General features: G+C 38.3%; 1 protein-coding gene across 1 annotated transcript in view; it reads left to right on the plus strand.

The window, feature by feature from the left end:
* LOC101852326 (proteasome activator complex subunit 4B) overlaps positions 1-21087 on the plus strand; it is a 68081-nt gene that overhangs the window by 36864 nt on the left and 10130 nt on the right. Inside the window, exons 23-43 of the mRNA XM_005100455.3 lie at positions 580-642; positions 1815-1870; positions 3722-3820; positions 4049-4111; positions 4783-4878; positions 5967-6092; positions 7298-7489; positions 9694-9833; positions 10826-10879; positions 11245-11374; positions 13264-13505; positions 14567-14762; positions 15441-15605; positions 16270-16374; positions 16718-16809; positions 17746-17877; positions 18205-18341; positions 18872-18961; positions 19479-19555; positions 20011-20139; positions 20894-21046. Of these exons, the coding sequence (XP_005100512.1) occupies positions 580-642; positions 1815-1870; positions 3722-3820; positions 4049-4111; positions 4783-4878; positions 5967-6092; positions 7298-7489; positions 9694-9833; positions 10826-10879; positions 11245-11374; positions 13264-13505; positions 14567-14762; positions 15441-15605; positions 16270-16374; positions 16718-16809; positions 17746-17877; positions 18205-18341; positions 18872-18961; positions 19479-19555; positions 20011-20139; positions 20894-21046 (2537 nt within the window). The remainder of the gene's footprint in view (positions 1-579; positions 643-1814; positions 1871-3721; positions 3821-4048; positions 4112-4782; positions 4879-5966; positions 6093-7297; positions 7490-9693; positions 9834-10825; positions 10880-11244; positions 11375-13263; positions 13506-14566; positions 14763-15440; positions 15606-16269; positions 16375-16717; positions 16810-17745; positions 17878-18204; positions 18342-18871; positions 18962-19478; positions 19556-20010; positions 20140-20893; positions 21047-21087) is intronic.

The raw sequence follows: 21087 nt of genomic DNA on the forward strand, positions 1-21087 counted from the left end.
ATAATATTTACACTAAATTTTAATATTTTAACATTTTAGCATTTTAAAGTCAATTAGTTAACCAATTGTGCTGTGTACTTTTGTGAAGTAAACAACTTGTGTTTCGCACGCTCATATGACCTTAGCAGTTGCGAGCGCCGTAAAACCCTATACTACATACATACATACATACAAAGACATTCTGATTTCTTTTTGCCAGTTTCTTGTTTTATTGTTGTTTTTCTGTGTTTTTCTTTGTATTCTAAAAAAATTAATTGCAAATATATTATGCCTTTTATAATTGAAGTAGTTTTTACATGAGAAATTAAGCTCATAATGATTACAAGATTTCTTGGAGTTGAGTGAATGCAGAGGGGTAATTTCAGTATTTATTGATTGGTTAGCGGACACAACTCCTTTGTCAAGCAATGCCAGTAAAATGTTTTTAGATGAAATGTCGTTGAGGTGTTTTCTTGGGTATTGCTCGTCAGTTCTCTTTTTTATATCAATAAAGTCGTATTTTATTTCTTTCTCGTTTATTTCTTTTTGAAATTTGTTTTGCGCATTACTAAATTCTGTGATTCATATGGATATTTTCAGAAATATCAGCAGGAGGGAAAAATGTGCGAGCTGCTGTGCATGAAGCGATGAACCATCTTTTGAGTAAGTTTACCTGTGTGTCTGTGATGTCTTCATCTTTTATATGTCTTTTTGGCAGAAAGTCTAAAAAAGTTAAACAAAGTAATTTCACATAAGTTAGGTCAGTAGTTATGTATGGCTTTTCACCGTTTATAGAATTAAAAAATATTTGGTACTCTGTGAGATATTGCCATTTGAAAAAGGTCAACAACACGCACCAAAAAGTGGCTCTGATGAAAGACCAAGACTCGTTCCCATTTCCCTCTTCGTTACCACATGCTAAGTTATTTTCAATTGTGGGTCAAGAAGCCACTATAAATAAATCATTGTGGGTCAAGAAAGCAACCTTTGCCGGTGTTATAGTCTGTTTCTTACAAAGAAATGGGCAGGGATCACTTATAAAGTGCAGTCTGTTCGTATTTGATGTGTGTTTACGTTATTTTAAGCTGTAGAAATTTCCATCCCGATACTGTCGGGCTCAGGGCCCTGTGCAGAAGTGTGGAACCCGACTATCTCGGGCTCAGGGCTGAGTGAGTTAATTGACGCTAACATTGATAATACTAGAAGTGGATGTTTTTTCAGTATTCTACCAAGAAGCAGATGGAAGTGATATATTCTATTTGTAATGGCTTTGTATGCTGACTGGGGTGTCTGTGGACTGCCTGCCCACCCTGAGAAGGGGTCATTCATGTTAAGGATAGGAGGGTACAAGGGGTTTTCATGAGACTGGAAAGACCAAACTGCCCTGTGACCGTGTAATTCCGGTAGGGTTCACGCTTTGTATGCTGAAAAAGCCACACCTGGATTTTAAATTCAAATGCAGTTGAACCTGCTGTAACGACCACTTGTTGAAGACAGTCACCTGTACAAACGGCCACAGCTTATCTCTCCCCCCCCCCCCCCCCCCCCTGCCTTTTTAAACATTGTAATGACACTGAAACAGCCATCTGTCTACGACAGCCACTTTTTTGCTAGACACATCGCGATCTCAGTGCTTTCTTGTCGTATCTCCATTTTTTTTTTTACATTTAGAATGTGACTTTTTCTTAAGCTCACTCTTTGTTATGAACTGTTTTCACTGTAAAACAAAAATGGAGATACGACAAGAAAGCACTGAGGTCACGAATAGATGACTATCTAAGACAATTTCAACTGTAACTTGTTGCAATGTTCACTTGTCTTTCTTTGACTCACAGAGTATCTGAGCGAGTCAAGAGAGGATGACACCAAGAGCACTTTTCATGTCATCAAAGTAAGTACTCTTTTTAAAAATATTTTTATTTAGTTACAATTATGAACTTTGGATAATTGGGTACTTGGTGGTTTTGGGTTGGTGTGAGCCTGTATTTTGTTTCCCCAGGGTTCAAACTACTTACTGCTCTGAGTGGGGGAGGGGCAATGAGAGACTTTTATATCATTTTGGGGTAAACATAATTTTTATTAATTTTTTAAATTTCTGCTGTTGCCTTTTTTTTCCCATTCTTTTTTTATCGGTATCCCTGGAAATGCAATAGGTAAAGCTATTCCCCACTTAGGCAGGTTGTTTTTTTTTTGTTTTTCAATAGTCAAAAATGAAAAGACACTTGTATTGCACATTTTGTTGGTGATGCAGTCAAAGTTCCCTGGTAACCCTCAGGTAAATAGTGTCACATGGGTCTCAATATTCCGCTATTTAGCGGATTTCCGCTACCGCCATTTCCTCCGCTAAACTCTGCTACCGCGAAAGCGGGTCAATCAGAAAGAGAGTTGCTGGAAGCAGAGTGACTGCCAGGCCTCGGGAATTACCCGGGAATTTGAAAAAAATCGCCGAGACGTGGGAAAATACATAAAAGATCTCGAATATTATTTGAAAACCAAATCCGATAACGTCTTTAAGTTCATTTTTGCCGGTCGCGATTGTGATATTACTTCGGCTTTTCCCGGTCTGAGAGTATGTTTCACACGTACAGGCGGCTATGGCGGCAAGCGGAATTGTATGTGACACCGAGGCTCGACCGGAAAATCAAGATCTCAGAAATGTGTCTGCAAAAGTCTAAATACGCAACATTTGTAACATGCAGGTTCTTCATTACAAACGTGGTGTCACCATGAAAATAATGTTCGTCACTGTGCTGTCGCTTGTGGGGGAAAAAAAAAGAAAAGAAAGTTATACAAGCGTCTTGTCGGGCTCGTCATTGTGACCGGTCAATGAACCTGCGCGCGTTCTGAGTGCTGGACGCAACACCAGAGGACAAAAAAAGAAAAGAAATTGGAAGCAAATTTTAATATTTAGAATTTTGATTACTACTACAGCTCTCAGCAAAGTAAAGTGCGCGTTAGTGCATGCCTTGTGTATAATCGGGATCCGTCATAACTACTTGTAAGCGTGTTAATGAACTTAGGGCAAGGGCCTAAGTGTTCACGTTTCATTGGACACGTTTCATTGGATGGGTGAGAGTAAATTATGTCTCTATATTTTAGCTTTTTGTTCAAGATTCGCATATTTTCAGTGTCACTGCATCTTGCCCTCCCACAGTTCTTACACCTCTCACACTGAATAGGTTTACTTGAGCTATTCAAGTTATTATTCTACTTTGAGTTTGAGCATTAATTTTGTCTTTCACGTTTATTATATGAATCAATACACCCAGACTGGTTCATAACAGTCGATATTCTGGTTCTAGGCCTTTTCCCAGGCTCAAAACAAGATTCCTTTTGATATAGTTTATATATGCATGCGAATATGATGAAGGTAAAATATAAATAAGTCGCTCAAGACCACAGTGCGCCTCCACTTTCTGTTCGTAATCAAGATGGTAAATATTTGGTAAGTGACTCTTACTTAAAATTATCTTCCAAACCCTCAAACTGGTATGAAATAACCTTGCTTTGATAAATTGATGGTTTTTATTTCAACATTCTAGGGTCCCACAGTATAATAATAGTGGGTGTCTCGCGAAAATGGGCTTCTGTCGCGATCACGCGGAAAGTTCTTCCTTTTTAAAAATTCTGATTTGAGACCCATGGTGTCACTGGTTTTAGATTTTTAGTGAAATGTGTGTCATATCTATCATTTTTTAATGTACACGTATTCTTTTTGAATTTTCATGTTTCATATCCTCAGATCTATGAACTTCTGATGATGCATTATGGAACCATGAAAAATGATTTTGAAGGTCGCTGGAAAAGCTTTCATGTGGTCAAACAGGCTCTAGGAAATTCGGTGAGTACTTATATTGGTATTAAAATTTTAACATCAGGATTCTATAGTAATAGGAAAATATGAAATAAGTTTTTACATTGTTGTATAAGATGTAAACAATTTTGGTATCTTTTGGAATGGTTAAATAACGTCATATCAAAGTTCTGATTTCCATTACCAATGTAACATTCAAACATACAGACTTTGTACTTACTGTATTTTTTGTTTTATTTTGTATTCTCATTTCAGCTAACATCAAAAAAGAGACACATCCGGGCATTACTTATTGACAGGATGCAGCTTCAACATGAGGTGTGTAGACTTTCTTTAGTTGATACAGTGATCTGATATGTTATGGTTTGCTTTCGAGAGAACATGGAAGCGATTTCATTTGTTTTTTCAAACCAGGTTTTTTTTTTATATTACTGTTCTGTTATTGACATGTTTGAAAGTTTAAGATGAATTTTAATGCTACTATCACACAGACATGAGGATATGTCCAGTGATTTAAATCTCAAACTGTCTTCATAGTTATTTAGGTTTTTGATATTAAGTTATTATATTGATCAATAGTTAACAGACATGGTTGCATTGAATAGTGATCATTTGTTTGTTCTTTTAACTTTAGGAAGGGTGGAGAGCTCAGTTATAGTTAAATTTTTTTCTTCTTTCTTCTTGTATTTTCCTTTCAGCCCATTGTTCTTTTTGGGGTCTTGTATTTCATCCTCAAAATCACTAATTCTGTCTGCTTTAGATAACCAAAGCTTAAAGGAAATTAAAAACCCAAAGAACTAGCAATGAATATTCAAATCTGTTCATACTCATGAAGGATGATGTTAATTTGTTTTTGTTTAAATTGGACTCAAGTCAATATTTTAGGGACAGACTATATTTTAAAATGTAGTATTTTGATATTGCATCACTTCAGTGTGGTTTATAACGTCTTTTTTGAACTGTGTTCATTGTTTGCCGTAACCCTGCAGATTCGCATGCTCAACTTTTGTGATTGCCATTTCACGCAACGACATCAAACCATGCTGAATGAGCTGCTCAACTTATCTGTCAGTCGTTATCGAGAGGTGAGTATATTGGCGAAAAAAGACTTGACATACAGCTAGGCAGAGTTTAATTCTCAGAAATGAAACAGTGTATCATTTGTCAATTTAGAGATTCATACAGTGACTCAACAATTCTAGTCTTCTTACAGCTTGGCCGGTGCCATCGATCATTTCAGTTCTGGTAACGTATGTGGTATTGGGGAATGATGTATAACAATGGTGCAGTGAGGACTCAATGATGCCTCTGCAATTGCTAGATAGTATCTGACCCCTCTTCAATAATACAAGCCAGATTTGGCATCTTTTTTTATAATCTTCTCGTGCCATCTTATAGTCTTTTTTTTAGCTTTATTGTGTCGTGTCTCATAAATGGAAATCAGCTTGTGCAAATTGATTTTTTAATAAAAGTCATTTGAGGCAGATGGAGCATGTAATGAGTATAAAGCCAAAAAATCTGACCCCTTCGGTGATAAGATTCTGGCAGGGTTCCTACAATGTCCCACATGTTTTATAAATAACGTTTATATCGTTTGGTAAAAGAAAAGCATAGCCACCCAATTTTGAACTGTTTGACCTTGTGCACATCTTGGGTCACCGTGGGGATGACAGATAGGTTGCAGTTATGTCTCTCAGGAAGAGGAAACTGTGTTATGATCATCTTGATGCATGAAGATGTGAGGGGTTGTACCTTATGAACTTTTATGTGTGTTCTGCTGAAACCACAAAAAAAAAAGCCTGCAAGCTGCACACATCCACAGCACAAGTAGAAAGGAAGCTTTTAAATGCTTAAAATGTGACAAACTCTTCTCTGTTAGTATTGGTCTCATTGGCCCTTGCAGAAGCCATTGGTCATCTCAATTCTTGTTTCTTCTATTTTGCTTGAGAAAAATCCTCCTCTGCAGATGCATTGGCAGGGGTTCTGGTGTGGTTTGCTCCTTCTTTCCTGTCAAACATCTATCGTCATTATCCCTCCTCCTCCATTTTTCTCCAACCTTTGACACTGGTATAACCTTATAGTTTTGCAAGTTCTATAAAACTCATTGAAAATAAGATGATTAGGTTATCTTTAGATATTGATTGAAAAATTTTGACTATTATTATGTCTGCAGGTGAGGAAGAAGGCTCAGGCGTGCCTCAACCAGGCCTTCCGAACTTACAGCTACTCCTACCTCACCTGTCTGCCCAAGGTGGTGAGCAATTTGAAAGACAAGCAAGTGGAACAGCATGTCTTCAAGGTTTGTAACATCTGTTTTGTGTGATGAAGATAGGTTTGAAAATAAAAGAAAGGCTAGGGGGCTCTCGTGGTCTAGAGGTTAAGGTGTTGGCCTCTCATTCAAAGGTCCCGGGTTCGATTCCGGGTAGCGACCAAAAAATTTTCTTCTCTAAAATTGTCTCCTTTCACATCCTTTCCTGATCTCTAACAATGTTCTGTTGTCTGCTTTCATTTCCACTTTCTGCCCCCACCCCCTCACCTCCTTTGCCCCCTCCTCTGGGCTCCTGACTCTTTCTGCAGCCTTTCTACTGCTACTCCTTGGCTCCTCCTAACTGCTGTCTTTCTGCCACACCCCTGATCTTCTGGTAGGAAAGATCTACACCTAGCCTTCTCGGACAAGGGCGAAAAATCTCGGAGGGCCCGTGTGCAAGTTGCGCACGTTAGAGATCCCTTGGTGATCTAAAATCGATAAGAGTAGGCTTCGGCCGCTACCCGGGCAAAATTCTAAATTTCCTACCAACGAAAAAGTATTAGATGTGTCCCGCACGCTCATATGACCTTATGCAGTTGCGAGCGCCGTAAAACCCTATACTAAACAAACAAACCAACAAAGAAAGGCTATTTACTAGAGAAACTGCATATGAGGTTAAATAAAAAGTATAAAAGTGAGATGGTACAACTTTCCTTTTTTTTCTTTTGCACTTTTTTTTCTTTACTTCAAATTTCTACTCGTAGAAAAATAATGATCTTGGTTTATTAAAAACCCAAGGATTCTGTTTCTTTGGTGCCATGCCTTGGTTGAAAGGAGTACTCATTTTAAGAGCAAAAAAACAGACCCCAGCGGAAACTAAAGTATGCTGATTGTAAATTAGAAAAATGCACAGTTTGCTAAAAATGTTTGTACTTTTACCAACTCTTGCATCATTAATAGATGAACCGTAGTGAACCTGTTTTTTTTTTTTAAAGAAGAAAAGGCAGATTTTCGGGTAGTGAAAGCCCACCCCCATCCCCTTACCTAATGCACTTTTGGCATCTCCTTTGGGGTCACAATGGGGTTGCCTCTATGCCTTCTTTCAGGAACAAGAAAAGGCATTCTGTGATTATCCTGATGCATGTAGACTGGAGTGGTTATACTTTACTTTTTTCCGATTGTTGGATCTTGCACCTATCTGCAGTACGCTGACCACCATGTGGAAATTTATTTATGTACAATTGTTTTATCCACAGGGCAGTTTGTACATCGTGCAGGGCGGGGGTCGGGCATGCCTGGCCACGAAGCGCAACTGGGAGACGTTGGCGGAGGTGTGGCCCGCCTTGGTGCAGGCCCAGCAGTATGAGAAGCCTTCCATCCTCCACGTGGTGGACGACATTGTCAACAAGGTGTTCAAGTCGCTCGAGACTTTCTCCGTCACCTTCCAGGTTTGTGAGATTGATTTCGTATACAGTCGGACATGCTGTAACGCCCACTTGTTGAAGACAACCACCTGTACAAATGACCACTTCCTGCTTCCCCCCTTGCGTTTTTATTTTAGAAGCATTATATTGATACTGTTCAAAACATTCACTTGAGACAACTATGTTTCTCTTTGACGATGGTGGCCATCCCAGACACTTTTGGTTATAGTTTTGTGCTATGACCAGAGACGTTACTTGTCGTTTTTTGTCAAACAGCACTGTATTCTTTTTGGTACTATCACTAGAGGCTTTCTCTGTTCTTTGTCAGTGTGGGTAGTTGGAGAGCGCCAGTAGTAGGTTCCACTTTTTTTTTTTCTATCTGTATGTTGTTTCTATCTGTCTGTCTATCTACCCTGTCTTTTCCTAGCACTAAATCACCATTATTGTGTCAATTAGCTTATCTTTACTCGATCTCCCAACACAAATGGCCTCTGTCAGGTTTGTCATTTGAGTACAAATTAGGTCTGTCAAATAGCACCACATTCTTTTGATTCTATTTCCAGAGAGTTTCGCCATCACTTATCTGATTTGTCTTATAGTGCTGCGATTTTGAAAGTAGGATTGTCTCATTTGGTTAAAAGTATTAGAGCAATCTTTGATGTTCAAAATTGCCAAAAATTTCTTTTACAAGTTTTGTTTTTTTATGGGCATGTTGTGATCATGTGTTTGGGAGTTTAGAAAATGCTGAAGTGGGTCTTCTTTTGACAGTCTCGTTTGCTTATGTTGTCTTCTTCGATAAAGAGTCTGACTGTCATTTTACGCCACAGTGGTTCGTTTGAAACTCCTTTGCTAATGATTTTAGTGTTTCCAGCCTTAAATTTTACGTTCAAGTCTCCTTACGGAGAAAAATTATCATCCTCACAATTATTGTGACTGTAGTTTGTTACGTGTGGGTTCAGCATCAAATGATTCCTGGTAATGCAGTATCGCTGCAAATGGAACATACTTTGTTTGCTGGTCTACTACGAGGGAGTCCAACTACTCCACTGATCCGGTGCCACTCTTTCGCCACTATCTCTCTGATATTAGCCTGGCATTTTTTCTCAGGTCCTACTACTCCTTCTGTCCAGCTCTTTTGGACTGATCCCTCAACAAAGAATTTATTTTCGGAGGGGTAGGGATAGGCTTTGATACAACTCATAGTGAGGGACTGGTCTTCAAAGAGATGAAAAACATTTCTGTTTAGGGTTTAAACTTTACCAAAACAAACAAAACTCTGGATGGTTGGAGAGAGCCGCTGGTAGGTCTGACTTCCTTAACCTTCCCTCCATGTTGTTTCTGTCTTGTTTGTTTCACTTTTCCTCACACTAAATGACAGGTATTGTGTGGATGTATTTCTTTTTACTCACACACTCGATCAAAGACTGTAGTTTCCGAGTATTGTTAACCCTTTCGCACTTAGCAGGCTTGGCCAGCTGTGGCCCCCCATCCTTAAGACAAGGGCAACAACTCCACGAAAATTGAAGGGGTACCTTACTAAAAAATTGTATAAAATCACAAACACAACAAAAAATTATGAAAATAGTATTTTCTGAAAGGAAAATGAATGTGCTAAATTACTAGTACAAAATTTTAAGTGGAATAGAAGAGTATGAAATGATATGAGAGGTCTTTCTGAGATGCGTGTCTTGGATTCCGAGTCTAGATCTAGATCTAGACCTCGTATACTAGATCTACATTTCTTCAACTCACGAAGTTTCTGCCACTGACAAAGAGGTAATCCACACAAAAGAAATACAACACATTCACAGAGATTGAAGCCTCTGGTGGAAACTTGAAAGCACCTAAAAGACTTTTCTTTGGATGTTTTTATTTTGTTTTTGCCGTACTCATATCGGGCAGCTTTGCACCCATGCATCCTAGAGACATGATGGCGTGTTTAAACTAAAATCTCCTCCGACTTTTGTTCCCACTCAAAAAGTGACTCTTTGTCCTACGAAACAAGAAAAACACCATAGTAAACCGGAACTCTTCCTCTATAAAGATAGCTAAGTTAAACTTCTGATGATAGTAAAAGTAGAAGCCTCCCGCGGCAACGAAACAAACACCCCCGTGGCGAAGGCATTCGGGCGCTATAGGGATGAGCGGGGGTCACCGGCGCGGGCGCATACGGGCGCTGTAAGTGCGAAACGGTTAAAAGAACACTTTTTTTCTATTTGTTTTCTCAGGTGTCGGACAAGGTGATCAGTACAGCAACAGAACTCAGTACAGCCTCCTCTGCCCCTGCTCCTTTAGTCGGCGCTGCTACCCAAGCAGAGCTGGAGAAGGGAGTTCAGTATGAGAAGAAGAGAAATGATGCTGCATTGAAGTGAGTGGACACATGCCATACTTTTTAATGTTTTCATTATGTTGCTCTTGTGCTTCTTTGAGTATATACAAGCTCATGGACATAGTATCAGTAATTTGGCGCTGGGAAAAAGTAACACGAGCAGATAAGAAAGAGAACGAAAAGAAGAAAGACATACCAGTGACCCTCTCCAACTACTAGCTGCTCTCATGTTGCACATTGATGAAAAGATCTGGTCAGGTACAGTTGAAGTGATACAAGAAGGAAGCACAGAGGGGATCAGGAAAAAATAATGTCTTGGATAGGGGAAATTGAAGGGAAGGGGGAGGGGAGTTTCCAGAGGGCCAGCTTATATGCGTACATGCTTAGATAATGACATGTGGCAATCTTAAAATCCATTGCTACCAGTACTTGCATCTTATTAGGACTACTGCTTTACCAATTAAAAACAGAAACAATTGAACATCTCCTGTGTTTCCACCCTGAGCCCCACCCGTTGATGCAATGAGCACTATCAACCAATGCCACCCTTCCCCCCCTATTTGCCATGTTAGTTCGTGAAATCAATTTCAAGAAAAGTTGCAAGTCTTTTAATTTCTTGTTGTGTGCTGTAATAAGCAAGAGAGAAAGCCGAAACTGGTGTGTGTAACAATGATTCTGGAAACTTTTTACTTGGTAGGCTGTTCAATCAGGGCAATAGACAGTGGTCAAATTTCACACCTCTATTATCCTTGACAGTTCCTGTGCTGAGCACACACCACCCTAAACATCTGCACCACTCGGGGATCCCATATGGGATAATAACAACCCCTAAACTGCATCCCTCCTGGGAGGGTTTCCGTCTTTAACAGATGTAATACAGAGGAATTTATCAATGGGGGAGCAAGGAGATTCCACCATGAAGGGTTTCTGTCCTGGATAGGGTTTCAGTGTATTTAAGATTTGACTGTATTAGTACATTTCTTAACTCGTTGACACATACTATTTTATTAATTTTTTTATTTTTATTGCAGGCACAACAAAAAGCTGACCGATGAACTTCTTACTTTAGTTGAAAGCGGCACCTTGTAAGTTTTGTACTCGTGTGTACTTGTCTTTTGAGTAAATTTTGTTTACATAATTTTGTTTGCAAGATGGTCCTGGTTTTCTATTCTGCCCTCTCTTTTTCTGTCAAATGTAAAAAAAAAAAAATTTGGGGGGGGGGCCAGATTTTTAGTGGCTGTCAATTCTTTGATGTATTATATTTTTGTTTCTGTTATGTCTTGAATGTCAATTGTGTGTTCACACCCAATTTTTTCTATACTACTCATTTATTTATTTAATGTTTTCAATGTTCAGCTTATTTAGCGAATAATTTTTTGAAAGTGAAATTGTTTACTTGAAGAGATGTCTTTCAGCTGCTGTACCTTAATTATCGCTTTCTTTTTTCCAGGACATGGAAATTCAGCCAGATTGGTTTTGAATTTTTAGGCCTTGTACTCCATGATAATATCCCTACTCCAGCATCTGTGGTGTCTCTATTTGTGAAGAACTGCAACAGTGAACTTTTGTATATACGAAAAGTAAGTAATAAATAAAGACTTGTCTACATTAGATCAATAGTCTTCATCCTGATTTTTGTGTAGAAGGAAGGTTTACATAATTTTAAAAAAAATTGCTTTCAATAAAAGTCTGAAAAAGTTATGTTATGTGAATTTGTTGAATTTTTTTTCAGAGCTGGATTTGAGTAAGAAAACTGGTAATATGACATTTTGTTGAGTGTGCTTCCTTTTTATTTGCTCTTAGTTTTGAATCAGTTTCAGAGTGGTCATCTTATCAGTTTAAATGTAAGTTGGGAATGTCTCTAATGTGAAAATACAACAAAAATTTTGTTTTATCAGTCCCTTTCAATGTGTTTGCTCAAATTTGTGTCACAGCAATAGTCTCTGATATGGAAATGATTTAGTAAATGAAGTTTAAAAGTGAAACATAAATATAAAAAATAACATTGATATTTGTGTATTATTCAGCAATGAGAACTGTTTTTTTTTATGCCAGGTGTGACATAGGCAAAGTGATTATTTGTTTTTTATGAGGTAAAAACATTTTACTAGGAAAGTTTGTGATTTGAGTTAAACTGAAGTAAAGTGTCAGAGGTTAGGGAATGTTAAAAACTTGGTACTTCCTTATTTGTTAGTCATAGGTATTTTTTATATTAGATGAAACATTACATTGCTGACTTTTTGAGAATGATAAAACATGTGCGAGCTTCAGAAAATTATATGAAGAATTTCTATCTAGAGCATTATTGGATACAAACATTACAGACTGAGGACTTTCCTTACTTTTGTACAGTGGAAACCATATATAACAGGCCCAGTAATAACAGTCTCCGGTAATAACGGGGATTTTTTCCCCCCATTTTTTACTACTCTTTGTTTGTATTAAAAGTTATCGGCAATAACAGGGCCTCATCGAAGCCCAATTGGTTATAGCAGGGACAAAGGCTTATTAACAATGTGTTAAAAGTAAGAGAGAGAGAAAGAGAGAGAGAGAGAGAGAGAGAGAGAGAGAGAGAGAGAGAGAGAGAGAGAGAGAGAGACGCAGTGATGGAACAAAGCCACGCAAGCCAAGCCACTGCAAGCCCACGCAGCGGGTGAAGCAAGAGAGGGCTGCGGTGTGCCGCAGACTTCAATCTAACCCTAAGCCTAGCTACTCGCACGCGTAATGTGTCATGCGCAGGCCTGCCACACTACCCGTGAATTAATACTGCTGAATTTGTCCACAAATGGTTACTTCCCTTGCATGTTTAATTTAACAGGGATCTGATATAACATGACTTTATCTCTGGTCCCACCATCCCTGTTATATCAGGTTTCCACTGTCCTATCTCCCTGTACTGCCGGGTACACAAGGCATAGAGGAGCTGGCATCATGCTTGTCTGTCCATAGCTACTTTTTTTACTTTTGTCACATCTGTCCCTTGGGTCACACTGATTGTACTTTTATACTGGGTACCCATTGACGCATTTGGGTCGGGTCGGGTCGGGTCGGTTTGCTAGCCAGATTGAGGGCGCAAAGTGGTTATCTTGGCACAAACCAATCACATATTACACAAACACGTTTTTTTTTAAGGTGACGAGTTGGGTGATCGACCTGATCCGATCTCATCTGCAAGGTGCACCCGATATTACAGCTGCCGCTTGTTCTACTGCTTCTTCATTTTCCATTCGTGTTCCAGTACCGTACATGTGTGATAGGGCAATCTTGTCTTTACCATTCTCAGAACATGCCCAAAATATCTTCTTCTCTGCTTTTGCGAACAGGTATATCGCATTTCCTCTTACTTTTCCTTCTTTCAGCTCATGAAAAGTGAAGAACAAGTAAGTGCTTCAGTTATCAGTTTTTCATTCTAATGCCTATCAGTGAAAAGTATGTAATAAGTTGTGTGTTGTTTTAACCTTTTTTTCAGCTCTCTATTAGTGCAGTAACCACAATTCTGGACCTTCAGAAGCAGAAACACAAGAAAGTGCCAATTGATCTAGAGAAAGCTGCTGGAGTTGGTCAGATAAACCACAGCTCTCTGGTCCCGGGAGACAGGCCCGACAATCGGTGGCTGCAGTACAACCCAGCAAACTTCATCACCACCGAGGAACAGTGGAACAAGATGGTCTTCATTGAGAAAACGCACTGGGGATATTATTGCTGGCCAAAGTATGTCATTTGTAGATTAAAATAAGGAGTTAAACCTATGCTTTCTACTCGTGGGGAATAAAAAAAATTATATTGAAAGGAAGGACATTTGGGATTTAAAGTGATGAATTCTTATAAAGGAGGTAGTGGTAGTCTTGTTGAATATTTTTGTGCAGTAGTTTGCTTATTTTGTCATTTAATTTCACTTAATTATTATATATATTTTTTATACATCCTTTATTTTTACTCCTTTGCCTCGTCCTCTATGGATAATTTATCAGTAATTATTTTCATATGGAAATTTCAAACATTAAAAAATGAATCTTCTGCATTGACTAAAATGCACGGCAGTTGTGATAGTTGAAATGGCTGAATGATTGGGAAAATAATATTTGACATTTTATATTTAGGTTTGAAAAGGAAATACATCGGATTGATGACAGGTGGTCATTACAGATTTGTTTTTGGCTCATAATGACAAGCTGTTGTTGGTTATCTTATTAGTCTTTTATGTTTGTTTTTTGTTGTTTCCTTTTTTTTTTGTATTTCTTTTTCATTTATGTCACTGGACCTCATTCAGTCTCAGTGAATGACTCTTTTTTTCTGGATACGTTCTTCATTTGAAAAATGTAAATTTGCAAACCGTAGCAGTTACAGTGCAAGAACTGATGTAAAGTGGGATTATTATCTGCCTTGTTTGATTATCAATACGGCCTTGTAAAAATCCTTTTTGTAAGTGACACACTCAATCTCCTGTTAGGGCCACGTGCTTAGAGGAAAAGTATTCCAAGATGAGATAAATTTGACTGTTGCTCAGACCCTACCATGGCCTTCTGCCTGTTTGTTAAGTTAATCACGCTAATGCTTCACCAGTGTTAAAACTTCACTTGACCTTGGTAAGTACACAACTCTAGGTTAACATGAGTTTTTGTAAAAGATGTTAATTGTTACAGGTAAGGTTTTAAGAAAGTTGGCAAGCTTGTCACTATTTTCTGGTAGGGCCTTTTTTGGGTTAATTTCTTCGTATTCTCTTAACTCCTCAATGGAGATTTGTTACCTTTTCTGTCTCTTTGTCTTAACAGAGAGCTGAAAGCTCCTGCACCCCTCAATGAGCAGCCAAAAGTGAACAGAAGCAGGTCAGAGCTTGGGGAAGCGGAGCTGCCGTTCTATGATTCTTTTCTTCAAGAAGAATATGTGGCCAAGTTATTTGAGTTCTCTGCACTGGAAGAAGAGAAGAGCACTGACAAGTTCAGGCAGTTCATGCTCAAGTTTTACAAGGTAAATATGATGTGAGCGTATTAACCCTTGTCTGTAGGTGGGAGGTGGGTGCTTTGGTATGGTTTGTTCCTTTTCTCCTAGTAAACATCTGTCATCCTTATCAACCCTCCTTCTTTTTTGTGTTTGTTACTCTCTTGTAACACCTCCAATCTTCGGTTTATATTACCTAACTGTTTGGCAAGTGCTGTAAAACTCGTACTAAAAATAAAACAAAAGCTCTTGTTTAAAGTTGCAGTCTTGTGTTGGTTGCTGTAAAATGCTGCAGGAGGTTCTGTTGCCATCGCTGCTGGGTTCCAGGCACATTTTACAATTATGTGAACCATTTATTGCTATAGAGTCTTTGTAGGTAATTTGAGGATTCCAATGGTAGGTCCTACTTCTTTTCTTTCTCTCTGTAGTGCCTGTCTTTATGGGTTGCTCTTGCCCTGCAATAAATGACTGTCGTTGTATCGATATCTATCTCTGTGTCGAAAAACAAGCTAACTAAATACAAAGCCAGCAAACAACAAACAAAGCCAACATGTTAGTGTAGTTATGTTAAGCAGTAGTACCCGTATAGAATCTGTTTTATGTTTTCATTATGACTTTGAGTATCATGGTTATGAATGTTACTCTCTTGATCCCTTCTTTTTACTTTTAATTTTTGATTTCTCGTCTCCTTTCTATTAACCAACTCAGAGTTTGTTCCGCAACTACGGTGTGACATTCCTACCCATCTTCAAACCACACATTGAGAGGTTGGTGAGTGACACGAGCCACGACAAACATGCCAGCAGTCAGCGCTGCGCCATGGAGGCTTTAGGAGGCATCATCACAGGCTCCAAGTACTGGACCTTTCCGCAGGTGCTCCTCCCACTTTCCTGTCGCTTGTTTTCTTATTTTGTCATAATCATATCACACTTGACTTTTGTGAAGGTGAACTTCTTATTAATTGATTTTCGGGATTTATGCCTGTCATTTATCATTTTTTCAGTACTTATGGGCCATAATGTTGTTTTAGTGTGTCCCTTTAAGTCTGTTTCCTGATTTATGTCTGACTCCTGGGTACTTCGAATTATATCAAGCTTTTTCAAAAAATTTTGGAAAGATGAGATGCTTTTTCATTATTCTTTATGTTTAAGTTAAATGTACATCAAGCTATAAAGTCGGATGTTTTGAAACTTACAGTTGTTACCTAGTCAGCACGCTGGGCTTCTGAGAAAATAATTCATGAAAGAGGAGAAAATATTTTGATTCGGCTCGGGTTTGTGATTTAAACTTCACCTTTTAAATAAATGTGTAACTCGGAATACCACAGTGGTTCTAATAAAATATTTTTGTTCTTTTCGCCTTCATTACTAAATAATAAGATGCTTCTCGCTAATTCTGAATGGTAGTCAGAAATCTTCTGCACTCCAAAATAATTTTTTTTGTTGGGATAGTGATTGGTAGTGTGTCGTTTTAAAAACCTGTCTGTAACAATGAGCCAAGACTTAAATGTACTAATTTTGATATTTTTAATCCACAGTTGGAAAGTTTATGGGCATGGATCACCCCTCTACTTGAGAAGGCTCTGAACAACCTGACTGTAGAAACGCTGAGTGACTGGGGCAACTTTTTCTTGCACATATGTGTAAGTACAAGACTATCAATGAAATCTGCAACTTGAAACTTACAATTTTTTAATATGAGGAATGTGTTTTCTTTAAATCCGAACCTTTAATGGATAGAAAACATAAATAAGTAGTGTAATTCGTAATGTGTGGATGATCTACTTTTTCCTTCTCCAGGATATTATACATGTCGGAGGTGTGTTAAAACTTTCTTTCCTTGAAGTGATTTATCTCTGTCAGTATTCTGTGAAGTTAAAGATTACAGACTGATTACAGATCAGTTGGAACAATATCATTTTTAATAACCTGACTCCGATTTTTTGTCACTGGCCATACGTTATCAACTTGATGTTCATATTTCAGGAGAACCGAACGCCCCACAAGCTCCAGTGGTTGTATAAACTGTTACTACAGAATCCGCTCAGTGGAGAGGGAGGAGCTTTTGGAGATTCTGCGTACGTATTGTGACTTTGAGCAGAATTTCAAAAATGGGCATGTCACTTCATCTGTAGCGGTTTATTTGTAATTAATGAGCTGTCAGCCTCGGGGGTGTGCTACTGACGGAAGTGTCTTTAGGCCATTCCCAAAGGGGGGGACATTAACATCTCGAGTTCTTATGCACAGTAGAATTGTAATTGTAAATGGGCTGATTCATCAATGTCATGCTCATAACTGTACTTGAACTGCAACAGGGAACTGCTGCTTTTTCTTTCCTAATCCTTACTATTGTCATTTTTCCTCTACTTCTTTTGTATGTTTGTCACAGTCTTGTGATCAGCTATATCCGGGTTGCCTTGATAGTCGAAGCAGACTTTGTGCTGTTGAAGCGAGAGAGGTGAGCAGAGTAAGTCTGGTTCCCTGTAAGGACTTCTCTGTTGACATTCACCCCTTGGCGCTCATTTGACCTTATGCAGTTGCGAGCACCGTATAACCTCTACTAAAAAAAACCAATCAGCCTCATTCCATAAGTGCTTGAATTTTTTTTATTTATTTATGAAAAAGAGAGTGCCCAAATCAGAACTGGGATTTGAACATTCATTATTTTTCAGTTGAAATCTAGGAAGGAAACAGAACTGAATGGGACAATACCCTTTCGTGCCCCTTCATGTCTTTATTTGAACACAGTCTTTATCTCAAAACTCCCCTAAAATTGACCAGGGGGATTCTGGAATGCAGCTGACTATGTCTTTTGAATGGCGTAGTAGTGGAATAAAGTAATCTTTGTATCAAGGAATTTTTATTAATTGACGGCTTGTTGGGGTTCATACAGAAGGGTGAAGGACACATTATCTTTTTTTCTTTCTGTGTTGTATTGTTTTCCGGGGTGAAATGTAGCCATGATTTTTTTTCTACTCTTATTGAATAAGGTCGCCTAATTTCTGCTTCCACAGTCGCCTCTACGTTCTACAGCAAGCCATCCTCCAGCAAGAGTGGCGCATTCCAGATTACCTGCATGCCATCGTCAACTATCTGAAGCCTCACTTGGCTCATAACTATAAGAGTGTTCGAGACAGGATGGGAGCGTAAGTTACCAGGATTGTGAACTATTTATTGTTAATCTTAGAAATCATTTGGTGAACAGTGATGCGAGAAATTTTTTCTGGAAAGTTGTAAGCAATTTATTTCAAGAAATTTATGAGGTGTGGGATGGATTTTTCACCATGCCTTGCTACTTTTTGTCTTTTTGATTTCTCTTTACTGATATAATGTTGAAGGATGTAAAAGTTACATTTTGTTATGGAATTCCACTCTGCAATGACTCTTCAGTCAATGTTACAATTCTTTTTATTAATGAGCTACAGTCCCAAAGTGTCATACCATTTAAGTTTGTAAGTTTCTCTCTTCTGCAGGCTTTTGAGCTCTTGCATGCATATGGATTTCTGCATCAAGACAAACAGTGTGACCCGTTCTCCGAGACGATGTGACCTCATCAACTCAGTGCTCCCACAACTTGAGCAGTTCAAAGAGATTTTCCAACCTGCCGCAGGTCAGAGCTGAAAATGTTTATCAAAATCTATATTTCAAATAATGGTGGCAAAGTTAAGAACTAATTATATTAAAACTGTAAATGCAGTCACTAATGCATGTGGCCAGACTCTGCTTTATATCTTCATCAGTCTTGAATTGCCAGTCTGTTTCTTAGTGACCTCACCAAATAGTCGTAACCCTTTGTACTATTTTAAAATTTCTGCCAAAATTTCCTCTTTTAACGTACAAAAATTAATGTAGAAATGGAGTTCTAGATACAAACTAATATCAGTCATTGGACTTTTGTCAATTTGTCTTATTGGTACGGAATACGGCACTCAGGGCTGGTTTTCGATTTGTTTGGAATGGTATGTGGTTTTCTGAGCTCAAACCCATTCTGAACTATATCGCTATGTTGAGGGAAATCATCCTGCAGTGTGGGTCAGTGTTTGTATGCTTGGAGGGTGAGTGGTTCAGCTCTTACTGTAACAAGGGTTTTGACAGTGTTTTTGAAATAATTTTTGTGTGTTTTTTTGGGTGTATTTTCAGGTGCATCGTCCAGTGTTGAACCAATGGAAGTTGACGCAAACCCTGATGACTCAGAGGAGAAAAAGGCAGCTGTTCGGTTGTGCAAAACAGGTCAGTTGTAGACAGTTTTATTTTTCTTTTCATTTGTGACTTATGTAAGTACTGGTATTGTCTGTAGGATCTGAGCACACGTCTGCTTTCAGTCCCATTAAGTTGTAAATTTGAATTCTACAAAAATGGTTTTGGCTTAGATGATTCTTGCAATATATTTCTTAAAATTGCTTTAGAAGTAGTCTTCTGTTGCAAGTTATATTTATCTGAAATCTTTCCAGTTTTGGAATTTGTGACAATCAAACTTTAAAAAGACAAAAAACAAAATTTTTAAAGTCTTAATATATTGAAAAGTCAGCATAGACATACAGTTGTAATTGTCCAAGACGGCCACCTGTTTGCGCAGGTGATTGCCTTAGACAGGTGGCCGTTGAAGGAGATTCGGATGTTCTTTGAAATGGGTCATTGACCTCAGTTTGTATAGAAAAGTTGTATGTTTTGAAATTGGGTTGGATTGATCTTTCCTTTACGTTTTGCCATGAAACAAAATTTCAGTGTTCTCACTTTTTGTCACCAGTTGTGCACTGGGTGTCTACTTGCTTCCAGCGGAGTTTGAATCCTTGTACAGTGGAGGTTTTCAACTTGCTTCCAATTGTAAGTATTAAATACTAGATGCTGAGACATAAGCTTGTATGTGTTACTGTTTATAAGTTGAAATACACAGGTTATTGAAAGTCTGAGGAAAGAGTACGGACAATAATCTTTAAGTCTTCGGTTCCTGTGATTTTATTCTCCAAATTTACATTTCAGTTATAGTGTAACAGTAACATGTGCATTTATAATTGATATAAATTTTAAAAATAAAATGTTTCTGCATATCTATTAATGTTTGTTTGAACATTGTCTTAGGGAATTAAAGCTAATAGAACTTTGTACTCAAAACCCTAGTGACTCTTTAAAAAAACAAACTCTTTAGCTTTTGTTAAAAATAAATTTGATAGATAACAGTTTTATAATTATTTTTTTCAATATTTTGTTTAATTTGAGTTCTTAGAGGATATACTTATTTCATATTTAATTTTTTAAAATGATATAATATTCTTTTTCAGATTGAAAACCTTCAAAGTGAAGCAAATGATGAAGATTTAAGAGACAATTGCAAGAGTGTGATACTCAACCTTTCTCAAGTGCTCATACCTGAGAATGTCATGGCACCAGCATTTGCTACTATTAAAGAGGTAAATACGATCATATTTTTCCATCCTTTCGTGCATGGACTTGTTTTAACGATCAAATATCCTTATCCCTAGGAGACTTTATAAATGTATTTTCAAAGATTGCCTGCTTTTGATTTGTTGTAAGAATATAAGTACGTTCAATTGCGAATGGTTTTTCAGGAGCATTTACGTAAGAACAGAAGATCAGGCCTTCGTGTATAAAATTTGTGCTGTTTTGAACAATTTTCACAACTCTGTGCTAACACTTTTGCAACTTGTAGGCCAAGAAAACTTAATATTAAGGGGAGGTTTGGGGAGTGTTTGGGTGTGGCTAGGTCCTTCTTCTTCTTTCTAGACTATTTTCCTTGTCTGTTCCTGGAAAGACACAGGTGATTAGAGGGCGCAAATGGTAGGTCTCAATTCTTTTCTCTGTTATTTCTGTCCGTCTGTCTTACTTTTTCCCAGCACTAAATGACTGTTATAGTGTCGTGGTGTGTTGTCATGTCAATATGCTTCCCTCTGCTCAAATAACCAAAGCGGGTGGTTGGTGGGTTCTTTGGTGTGGTTTGCTCCTTCTTTCCCATTAGACATCTATCATCCTTATCTCTCCTTCTTCTTTTTTTTGTATGTACACCCTAGTAACACCTCTGATGGTCTTCGGCCCTTACATGACCTGATTGTGTTGTAAGCGCAGTAAAACTCAAACCTGTTTGGATGTTGTTGTTCCCGTGTTACTTCATCGTCCACTAAAAGCACCATCTGGCTCCTGCTTCAGGTGTCTGGCCTCAAGTCTTGGCACGCCCGCGCAGCCATCCTCAACTACATGCAGCAGATGGTGTTCGGCAACTTCTTCAACTTGCAGGACCCGGAGCAGAAGAAGAACGTGCAGTCTCTGTTGCTTCACTTGCTGTGTGACGAGCAGCTGGAGGTAAGGACTGAATATGGTCAAAAACTCTATCCATGTGGGGG

The sequence above is a fragment of the Aplysia californica genome, unplaced genomic scaffold, assembly GCF_000002075.1.
Source record: "Aplysia californica isolate F4 #8 unplaced genomic scaffold, AplCal3.0 scaffold00248, whole genome shotgun sequence".
Taxonomy (NCBI): Eukaryota; Metazoa; Mollusca; class Gastropoda; order Aplysiida; family Aplysiidae; genus Aplysia; species Aplysia californica.